The sequence below is a fragment of the Periplaneta americana genome, chromosome 13, assembly GCF_040183065.1.
Source record: "Periplaneta americana isolate PAMFEO1 chromosome 13, P.americana_PAMFEO1_priV1, whole genome shotgun sequence".
Classification (NCBI taxonomy): domain Eukaryota; kingdom Metazoa; phylum Arthropoda; class Insecta; order Blattodea; family Blattidae; genus Periplaneta; species Periplaneta americana.
In genome coordinates this window covers 166,920,435-166,932,758 of record NC_091129.1, presented here as the reverse complement: position 1 = coordinate 166,932,758, position 12,324 = coordinate 166,920,435, and the positions used below count along the sequence as shown (strand labels likewise).

Sequence of the window (12,324 nt, the reverse complement as noted above, 5' to 3'; positions counted from 1 at the left end):
TCTTATCACTGTAAAGTTGCTAGAAATATCAATATATATTTTATCCAGTTTCTTGTGAGATTCAGGGTTTTATAATTTTTGTACATTTAAACTATGTCGTGAAACGAAAGTTCTAAGGTTTCAAAAATCTTTACTGGTACACTTCCAGGAATATCAAGGTATCAGAAACATATTAGAATCGCTATTGAAATTATTTACTCCATTGAATGAAGACTGATTGAGTTTCAATTCCTCCCTATATGTGAAGAATCTAGACCGACAATTTCCACACTAAGGTCGGGGCATCTGCAAAGAGGAATTCAATTTTGACATAGTCGAGAGAGATTGGTAAATATTTCTTTGCAGTATACACTGCACTGTATGAGCACCATTACTATACAGGTGATTTTGTACATAAATTTACCGCAGGTACCGCGTTTACTGTTGCATGTCTCTACACACAATAAACAAACGGTCTGCGTTTTATGGTCCGTAAAATATGATAATTTTGCGCACCGCCGGTAGGTCTATATCCAAAACTTACATCTTAATGCAATATTAATTGCACCCAATGTACTGTATGTAAGGGAGCTTGGCAAATTATGTACAATAACATATTTGAACAATTGTTATGATTTATTTGTGAACAATATCCTAACAAAAAATACATTACACCACATCATATTATATACTCTAAAACAGTATACCACCTCATTCCTTTCATACTGTACAGTAATGTACCTACAACACAAACATAATACAAAAGAAATATTCTCGTCTAAAGGCACACTCTTCTCTATTAATATTTATAAGATGTCAGTTTTATAATCCGTCTTTCACATTAAGCACGACAAACAAAACTATTTATTAACATAAAAATTAAGTTCAGTTATTACATAAACTTATTAAAACTTAAAAGTCAAAGTCATTTCATAAAATTAATTACATAAACGCCGAATAAAAAATATTTTCATGTAACAATTTTATTTACATCTAGCACTTGTTTGCTTAGTCTTTAATACAATTAAGTACCAAACGTGACTTCACCTTACAACAGAAAAGAAAGGAAAACAAAATTGACACATTTTGTAGACTGTACAAGGAAATAACAGACAGACATACAATACTTCGAATCCGATGAATATATTTTTAGAAGCAGTGCGTGTTAAAACATGGGGTTATTCAGGTCGCTTCTACTAAGATGGATCAGACTTGCCCATAATTTTATGCCGATTGGTGATTAAGTGAACTGTGAAAAAGATTCGTTAATTAATCACTGCAGAAAACGAAATACATACGTCACAGGATGTGACTGATGAACTGATTGGTAGATAGCCTCCTTATCTAGCGATATTGATTGTTCTATATCCCTACGCAAGTATAACACAGTGGCTAAGGTGTTTTGATTTATAATTTTAACTACATGAAATATAATACTAGAATATTTTTGAAGGAATTAAAAAAAATCAATAAGCAATGACATAAAATATACAATTTTAAAAGCTTCGGTATGCCGGTATGCAAGGCACAATGAAAATGTATAATCGTACGTATTGGTGCATCTGCCATTAAAATAAATTATTGCATATCAATAAACGAAGTCAATACCTAACAGAATTTAGTGTAAAATTCAATTTAAAAAGTATTTCTTATGCTAGCAATTCAATGGAACGTGGCGATGGATAAAGTATTTTCTAAGAAAAAAACATGTTTCAAAATAAACATAAAAACGATGCTTAAGATGTAAAATAAATAACGAATTTAAAGAATAAGTTGTAATATACTTAATGAATAAGAACAGCATTAGTTTCTTTTGTATTGTGTAAATTAAATTAGCAAAATTTTGGTTTTAGAAATAGTTGAACCTAATAGAAATCTAACGACGAAATAAAAACTTGTTAGAGTATAATAAAGAAATGCAGACGATGGGCAAGATAAATGAACTTGTTTGAGATACATGGAATTGTGAAAATAAATTCCCCAAGCCTTCCGAGTGGAAATAATAAAAAATTCCATTCAATGGTGTATTCATGAATTCTATATCGATATGTGAACTGCCATTAGAATACTGACTGATTAAGCAGGTTCAAACAAAATAAACGAGTAAATAAATAATTACCATATAAATGTAACAACCTAAAACCCCATAAGACCTACTATCAACATAATCATTGGTTCAGCCGTCAGAACTACCCAAAAATCGTCATCATCAATGTTATTATACTTAATCAACTATAGCAGCATTACTGTTTGATCTGTAAGAGATGCGGCATATTTAGTAACGTCTACATCGATCTTAACTTAAATCCAAACTTTCTTAGAATAAATTTGAGGAACTGTAGCACTATATTTTTGTTACAACACAGTGATTCTTAAATAAGGGCTAATGTTTTTGAGCATCCTGTAGATTGTAACACTATTCCATAGATTGTTAAAAATATATCGTAAGTATCAAATGAGCAATTATCATATTTCTATACACAAATCAATCACATGACAATTTTATAACATTATTGGCTTGATAAGGCACGCAGTCAAGAATGCAGTTTCATTCGACACTATCACAGCAGTTGGAGACATAATACAGAAAGTGTTGGTACAGTGATTGCCATTACTGGAACAGAAAACTATTTTTACAGGAAAAGAATTGTAAAGATTTTACTTAACATATTTAATTTTTTTCGACAAAATTTATGCAAAACATTTAATACTGTAAAATTCATGTAGGAGAGTATACTGAGTCCTTCTGGGTTACCTCCAATGCGAGGCAGTTAAAAAAATTTAAATTTCATTTTATTTAAGAATAATTTTATTATAATTAAATAATTTATTTGCTCTCCAGAATACCTTACCATTACTGGCATTTCATTGTACCCACATTATTTGGAATGATAAAGTGTATCATACAAAAACTTCATAAACTTAATTCTATGAACAAATAAGTACATTTATTGAAATTTTATAAAGAAACTTTCATTAGACTAGGGAACAAGTGTTTTCATTCTATATGCGTTATCGTTATTAACACTGCTAATAAATTTTATGCTTTCCGTAGTAGGATAGATTGTAATGGCTTTAGTTAATTCCCTAAAACAAACTAGCAGTACATTATAATATTTATAATTTTCAGCGCATCTCAGTAATCACTGCAAAAAAAAAAGTTTCCCAAACATATTAGTTATAATGACAGCTTAAATCTATTTTTCATGACTAAGAAAGGATAAATCTGGCAACATGCTTTTCTATTCATTCTTTTCTAACGTGAAATAACGAATTACAATATATGAAGTGCATAGTCATCATTTTAAGTTGTACATTAAAATTGTATTTTAAAAAAGATGTGACAATTCAATTAAATAATTTGTGGTGATTTTCTTGCAAATGGCCAAAACCAATAAGTACTTCATTAGTAGTAGTCATTGTATAAAACATAGCGTTTTTCTGTCTCGTAAGAATACGATCATTTACATCTGTTTTCGTAAGTTGAACAATTACCACCACTCTTATAAAATGAGGCATTTCAGTGACGTAGACTGAATTTTTGTGTTCAGAATAATCTCTATCTTATCAATGATTGTGACTTGCGAGAAACTTCAGCATATAGGACTGAGGGATACGTGATTGGCAAGGCGTAATGTAGATTATTTTCTGAACGATAGTACATTATATATCTTACAAGAAATTCATGTTCACTGACCACTTTTTATGTAATACAATTTTTTTACTTGTAAAACTAAAATATTCAGAAAATGTAGTAAAACAAGATTGCCTTTGTGCAATTTAGTCTATTGGTTGAAAAACATATGTGATTTCACCAAATTTAACGAAATTGTCATTTATGAAATTGGAAGTTGTGCATAACTTGGACATGCTGTTTAGTGTAATTAGCGATTCAAGCGACGGTATATGCAACTAGAAACTGTAAAAATCTCGTCTTCAGGAGTTATCTACACTATTATATTTGGAAAAACTGGGAGATCAAACAGAATTATTAAGATACTAGCCGTACCCGTGCGCTCCGCTGCACCCGTTAGAAATAAATATAAAGTAATTACATAATTAAAATAGGACATTTGATCCAGGGAACATTCGTGTTTGATAGAAGGATAAATCGTTTATTATGTTACTTAATTTAAATTGTATTAAACAAATTAAAATGCGATCATTTTGATCCACAGACCACTCATTTGATCATAAAAATTATTTTAGGAAATACAGGAAACGAATGTACAGAATAGCCTAAGAAGCTATTTTAATCTTACCTGTCCTCGATTCACTCAGAAGTTACTGTAATAACATTATAGCATTATGTACATCTAGAGAAACTACACTTTCCAATGGTGAATTAATAATTAATTATACAAATCGGTTAATTTAGCTTCCGATATTACTTCATACAAACACAGAAACATTCTCTGAAGGCTATCTTTCATAGCTTTCGATTGTTGCTGTCCAAGGCCCCTTATAGACGAAGTCATTTGTTTTTTATCTCATTACACCGCCTTAGATGGCACTTATTTTAATTTTAAAACTCATTTATCTCATTAAATATCAGTCCTATCAAAATTTAGCATAGAATAAAACTTATCGGAAATTATTTTTAAAGAAACTTTTGATATGTAATATTTTTCATGAAAATTAATAATAAGGGAGATTTTTCGATTTATTTAATTCAAGCCCCCTTATAACCCCCCATTTTAAATAAAACATTTTGAATGCCATATAGCCTAAATTCTAAGTTACAACGAACTTAATTTATATTCCAATTTTCATATAAATCGGTTCAGCCATTATCGCGTGAAAAGGTAACAAACATCCAGACAGACAGACAGACATACAAACAAAAATGTCAAAAAAGCGATTTTCGGTTTCAGGGCGGTTAATTATATATGTTAGGACCAATTATTTTTGGAAAATCGAAAATTACCAGAAAAATTTCGGCTACAGATTTATTATTAGTATAGACGAGTCGACATTTGCAATGACATAAAAGGTCAATTTTGTCATTTTTTTAAATTTGATGTGAGTATGTACTCTAATTCTTTACATTTAAAATTGTATTAGAAATGCTACTGACTTTTAATTATTATCATATTTAAGATGGTATTTGTAAATCTGATAAAATAATAGTTCCCGAAAAATAAACATTTTAGTGCAGCTGTGCAGATTTAGGTAGCCTAGGTGAGCTTACACTTCATCTCTTATTTGCTGGAATTTAAACAGTGATATAGCTCTAAAACTGTTCAACTTACTGACGTGATTCTTTTTTAAATTAAATCTTATTTCTCACACTAGATCCTGAACTTCTCAGAACATAATTCTGACTTTCTATAAAAGTAACAAGCGAGTATTTACTATAATAAAATGCACAACTTTTTCAACAATGAGTATAAGTATAGTAATGTTTTAGTCCTGCAGTAACTTAAGTCTTGCAATTGAAAAAAAATATCATTACTCTATCGTGATTGCAAGAGAAATTTAGTTGAAAACAATCGCTACACTGACAATGACTTTCTATTGTTACAGGACACATTTTCAACATAACTGATTTATTTCACTGTAGTTGGCTTAGTTTTTGACAATGTATTGTGTGTCACAATTTTTTTAAATATACAAGTGATTAAGTGGGAGTCGTACCTTAAGTCAGAATCCATTAACTAATTGTGATTTGAAAGGTCAACAGTTTATCTATCTTTTTGGCCATTGAAATTCTGCGATCGAGAGAATTTTGTTCATGGATCATAGTTTTCAGACACCTTCCATACTTATTTTAAGTACGTACATATTCAATTAAAATAAATTATTAATAATTTTATTTTCAATCTTAATCAACTGATAACCTGAGTGTTAACGTTTACAAATTTCACAATTTTGAATGAAACACGAACGTTCTCGAGATAAAGATGCTACCACTTACTTATTTCGGAATAGATTGTCTTGTGTATAATGTAGGATTTGCAGTAATGTAAAATGTATGCGAAAGTACATTTCATGCTTCGGTGCTTCAAAACTTAAAAGGATATGTAATTTAACTTCAATGAAGGCTACAGAAAAAAGGTGGGGTATTATTCACTAGTGTTCGAATTTTAGATTTTGAAGTAATCTTGAATTTATTTTGAAGAATTCCCATGGCGAAAATAGCTATGGAAAAAATTGTATAGTTACCCAAATGCAGTACATTCAGAAAATAGGGCAATGTCCGCCGTGTTGTTAATATTATTGCTAAAATTAAATTTTTAATTTCAGGAGGTGGAAGTACTGTGTTAAAAATTAACTGCATTAATAAGTTATTATTAAATATTTCGTATGTCATTTTAATATTATTATTAAAACGAGTTTCAATTTTCATTTATTTTAAATATTACTTTTGGCGATTTGGCTTATGAAAACATGTTCCCTCATATCAACATGACCAGTTATCTATACGTTTCGTGTGTCGTTTCATATTATGCTTTATGTTTCAAGTTTATTTTCTCCCTTTGATTTAATAATTAATTAATTCAAATTCTCAACAGATTCTCAATTAAATCCAAGTCTCATTATCGACATTTTTTACAAACGTATTACTAAGAATTAGCAAAGAATGATATTCAATGGTGGCTGCGTCTTGTGTCCATAAGTAGTACAAATGTCAGTAGTCCACATTTCTTTTCTGTTCCAAATACACATTTTACGGATTCCCATAACTACTCTGCTCTTTATCAGTCTGAGGAATCTTGCTGCTGGTTTCTATAACTGATAAATTTGAATTTTACGCACGTGATAGGAAGATATGAAATTTCATGTTCTGAACCGTATGGGAACAAGTATTTCCACGATTCTCGATGTGAAGAAAGCAATTCAAACCAACAGATGTATCATATCTCATAAAAATGTTCATATTTTTCTAACTTTGCACGAGTTATCCCTCTTCCGTTAATATATCTATAATTACTGCTAGACAGCGCTTTCCTGATGTTATAAGGACAGAAAAAAAAGTTTTTCAGCAAACTCAATTGAAGAACCCCACTGACATTCCGGGATTCCCAACGCCAAGCGTAATCTCAAAATTCAGTTTTAGTCATTGAGCTTGTATCGTCGATGAATTTGACAACTCAGAACAAAAGAACAGGTCCGTATTCCACCTTTGCTCATTTTTTTCGAATCCAGTGAAAATCTTTTCAGTGTCACGTCTAATTTCATAGTACGTGTGAAATGCTTTAAAGGGTTTCAATAATCAATTTTACTTTCTACTGCCCTTCCCTTCTTTTTTGCAACTTTATGAGTTTTTGTCAGAAAAATATACTGTGACAGCGACGTGAGATTCGAACTCACGACCAGCGTCCCGCAAGAAAGCAGATCGCGCGGAGCACGGAGGGACGGCGCGCGGCGGAGAGTAGTGGGGAAAGGGGCCTACACGCGAGGGGAGGCTGCGCGCGCAGCTGCTACTTAACGCAGTGAATGGGGAACGGACCTTCCCGACTATTCCAGAAATGCGTCGAAGTGGAGATATCCAGATAATTCTCTACACACCTGTAGAAATTTCTCGCAACTATGATTTTGCTATAAAAGAAGAAACGCCAGCGAACTCGAGAGAGTTTTCAGTTATTCAGTCAGTGAGTAAGCCAGAGCAAGCAAGCCAGTCTTGTGTACCGGAGTTCGACTCGAGTGTGCGTCCGCAACTGTATCAGCATCCGAAGGCCTGAGTTCGAGTGTAGTGGACCGCAGTTGGAGGGACCTGAGATCGAGTATAGTGGACTGTCTCTGAAGGTCTGTGGTTCGAGATACTGTGAACTCGAGTGACTGAGCTAGAAGAACTGTGAACTGATAGTTCTGATTTGTAAATAGTACTTTGTAAATATTAGTTAAGATTAACAGTTCATTGTTGTTCGTACTAGTCCAAGTAAATTGTCATTGTCGTCGGTGGAGTACTATAACGAATACTGTGTTGAGTGAAAATCCAATTGTTGACGAGAGCGTTTAAGGCGAATTGTAGAAAGGAATTATTGTTGGAAGAATAAAATCCTATTGTTGAGTGGAAATAAATTCACAATACGCAACTGCGAGTCATTTCGTATATAATGAAGTGAAACATTTTGCTCTTTGTAAATATTACCACAACATTGATTTACTATGGTTATAATGTTTAGCAATTAATGTAGGAATTAATTTCAATTAAAACGTAATTAAGTATTCAGCAACACATACTACACAAGGTCAATAATTTCGTTTGGTTTCTATACTGATATCTTTTGTTGTTAAATATGTAAAGATGTAGAAGTTTTCAAATATATTCTCTTCAAATGAAAAAATAACCTTTAGGAAGCATATACGCAGTGAGTAAATGCAGTAAAATATTAGACCTACATAGAACATCACATGAACAATAATAATTATCATGCCAAATGTCTTGTTACCATTAACAGAAAACGAAGAAACGGTCTCCCATAAGAATTACTCATCCTTGTTTGAAAGTAAAACATAGATTTTGTTAACTACATTCATAGTTTAATGTGACATGGGGATTACCTCTTAAATCTAAATAAAAGTGATGACAGTGCGAACTGAGTGGAAGAAATGTTTAATTGGTAAGAATTCATGTCTTAAAATTAACATTTTAAATTTAAGTTTTATAGGGCTATTTTAACTTCTCAAACTAATCATTCTTAATATTTCATTTAAATTGTTAGATTAAAGCGTTATCATTTCTTATTGGCACATTCTTTTAATCATTAATCAACTCTAAAATTATTACGTCTTACAGAGGTGTGAAAATTATTAGAATAATCTTAATTTTAAAGGTTTTTTAATAGTTCCTTCACAAATATTCATTGAACTGATGAATATTGGTATATAATATTACTATACTGATGTAGGATATATTTACTACTAAAAATGCCGGAAAGCATTGTTGTACATGGGTATTTTTCTTATTTTACAATTGTTATGGGAATTCAAAAATTATTATATTATGTTGGCGGAATTGGAAACATAAAAAATCAATTAAAAATGCTTTAAACAAATTGTTCTTTGCTTTTACATTGTTGTGAAGGTTCAAATGAACGTATACATCTGTTTTGTGCATATAATTTTTTATGTTTCCAATTCCGCCAACATAATATAATAATTTCTGAATTCCCATAACAATTGTAAAATAAGAAAAATACCAATGTACAACAATGCTTTCCGGCATTGTTAGTAGTAAATATATCCTACATCAGTATAGTAATATATACCAATATTCATCAATTCAATTAATATTTGTGAAGGAACTATTAAAAAACCTTTAAAATTAAGATTATTCTAATAATTTTCACACCTCTGTACATACATTTATCTAAATTATTATTTGGGAATACTGAAGAAGACATTGAATAATAATATTATTGCGAGTTTCGTAATTTTACTTCAAAGATGTGCAACTTTTCATAAAATATGTTATAACCATAAAAATGTACTATCAGTCAGAAGTCGGGAAATGAAGTGAGAAAATGAACTTAGAAACATTCTGTACACATTTAAGATCACTGAAATGACGCATGTATACATAACAAACAAAAAACTAAATTTCATTATACGCGTAAACAAACAACAAGGGTCCGGAATATGTTACAGATAGCATAAATGTACAATATTGCACTTAGATCAGAGATCACTGTTTGGCCTTTATTTAATTATATTTACATTGTTTTAAATTACTGTAGTCACTTGTAATAGGTCTCAAATCTCTGTTGAGCAATTTCAGAAAAACAGTAGTAGAAATTGTTATTGTCCTAACTGTATATTTCCAGTCCATTTTTGTAATCATTTAACACAGACCAACAGTCTATAGCGTTGTTGATTGATAATCCACTTTGCTTGATGAAAACTTCGGAATTATGTCCAGTCCTGATTCATCTTCTTTCAACAAATAAATAAACATACGTTTTAAAATAAATAAGTTAACATAACCCATTTCATTTCTTACATCATTTAATTGGTTATAGAAGTGACGCGTTGAAATCAATCAAATTTAACAAGTAGTAAAGGAGTAGGTTACACACTACCATTCTGCTGACATTTGCAATAAGACAGCAAAGGAGTAGGTTACAAACCACCATTCTGCTGACATTTGCAATAAGACAGCAAAGGAGTAGGTTACACACTACCACTCTGCTGACATTTGCAATAAGGCAGCAAAGGAGTAGGTTACACACTACTATTCTGCTGACATTTGCAATAAGACAGCAAAGGAGTAGGTTACACACCACCATTCTGCTGACATTTGCAATAAGATAGCAAAGGAGTAGGTTACACACCACCATTCTGCTGACATTTGCAATAAGACAGCAAAGGAGTAGGTTACACACTACCACTCTGCTGACATTTGCAATAAGACAGCAAAGGAGTAGGTTACACACTACCACTCTGCTGACATTTGCAATAAGACAGCAAAGGAGTAGGTTACACATTACCACTCTGCTGACATTTGCAATAAGACAGGAAAGGAGTAGGTTACACACTACCACTCTGCTGACATTTGCAATAAGACAGCAAAAGAGTAGGTTACACACCACCATTCTGCTGACATTTGCAATAAGACAGCAAAGGAGTAGGTTACACACTACCACTCTGCTGACATTTGCAATAAGACAGCAAAGGAGTAGGTTACACACTACCACTCTGCTGACATTTGCAATAAGACAGCAAAGGAGTAGGTTACACACTACCATTCTGCTGACATTTGCAATAAGACAGTTTGTGGCTCATAATTTTATTTATTCATGATTATGCTATAGACATCTACATTATTTTTGAATCCTGAATTATATTAGCTGATAGTGATATGCTGAGAGTGTACTATTTCAGCATTTTCTTGAAATTACTGATGAAGTTCACACGAAATATTAATTCATACAGTTTCTAGTATGACTGAAAATTGATAAACATCCTAAGAATTGAAGCCGGACATACTTTAATGCTGTTCCTGGACACTGAAGTCACTCAGTGTTTGTATCAGACATTAAATTCACGCCTTAAGAAACGAGATCTAATGCATAATAAAGTGGAAGGTAATATCACATATTATGTGTGATTCCCTGATGTAGTTACTAAGACACAGTTTTGCTGATCAGGCATCAGTCATATTTAAACAAAATGGAAACAGCTACTCACAAAATGGAGTCAAATCGAAGGTTGACATTACAGCACCAATAAACTGCACAATCTGAGGTTTGTGCAAACGATTCTATAGGACACCGGACAAGAGGAATGCTTAGTTCAGTTCCCAGTGCTGTTTGGTCTCCCGATTGCAGTGTTCAGTACTGAAGGGGGCGTCTGTGCAGGCGACACAATGGCGGCGAGCGAGCTGGGAGCGCTGTGGCAATGGACGCAGTGCATGCAGATGACACACTGACCCAGGCGTCGGGATAAAGTCGCACGTAGCTTGAGTGCCGGCCCCAGCTTCATACCCATCGTTGTCGTCAGATGTTCTTCGGTAAGCAGAGGCAGTGACGAGCCGTCGATCCGTTGCTCACGGAAATTCTGGAAAGAGAAGATAACCAATGTCAGACATATTGCAACCCATCTTTTATACGTTTGTTAATGTTCTAGTGTCAAAGTCACGAAGAGAGTAATGTTTTACCCGAAGGGTGGACTTAATTGTTTCTACTGAACCAGATTATTTTATTTTATTTCTCATACTAGCCGTAACCGTGCGCTCCGCTGCACCTGTTAGAAATAAATATAAAGTAATTACATAATTAAAATAGGACGTTTGATCCAGGGAACAACTTTTACAACAGCGCAACATAATCTGTTTGGCTCATTACCCATTTTTTTTTTTTGCATTGCATTTATTGCATATATATTTTATGTATTTTAACACGATTCGATTGAGCATAGTTAAAATTTGAATTATAAAATAATGGATTGCTAAGCTAACGTACTATTACTGCGTACTAAATCAATACACTCTCGTTGTTCGTTAATTCTCTGAGATTAAAATGAGTGTATAAATATTATTTTAAGAAATACAGAAAACGAATGTACAAAATAGCCTATCAAATTTTCTGTGCATAAGAAGCTATTTTAATCTTTCCTGTCCTCGATTTACTCAGACGTTACTGTAATAACATTATAGCATTATGTCCATCTAGAGAAACTACACTTTCCAATGGTGAAATAATAATTAATTATACAAATCGGTTAATTTAGCTTCTGATTTTGCTTCATACAAACACGGAAACATTCTCTGTAGGCTATGTTTAATAGCTTTCGATTGTTGATGTCCAAGGCCCCTGTTTCGATTGTTGTTGTCCAAGGCCCCTTATAGACGAAGTCATTTGTTCTTAATTCATTGCACCGTCTTAGATGGCGTTATTTTAA

At 32.4% G+C, this 12,324-nt stretch overlaps 1 protein-coding gene across 1 annotated transcript in view; it reads right to left on the bottom strand.

Moving 5' to 3' along the window:
- Positions 1 to 594: 594 nt before the first annotated feature.
- The window catches only part of LOC138712618 (uncharacterized), a 512,597-nt gene continuing 500,867 nt past the window's right edge, over positions 595 to 12,324 (bottom strand). The window contains exon 4 of the mRNA XM_069844586.1: positions 595 to 11,481. Coding sequence (XP_069700687.1) covers positions 11,218 to 11,481 — 264 coding nt within the window. The 3' untranslated portion in view covers positions 595 to 11,217. The remainder of the gene's footprint in view (positions 11,482 to 12,324) is intronic.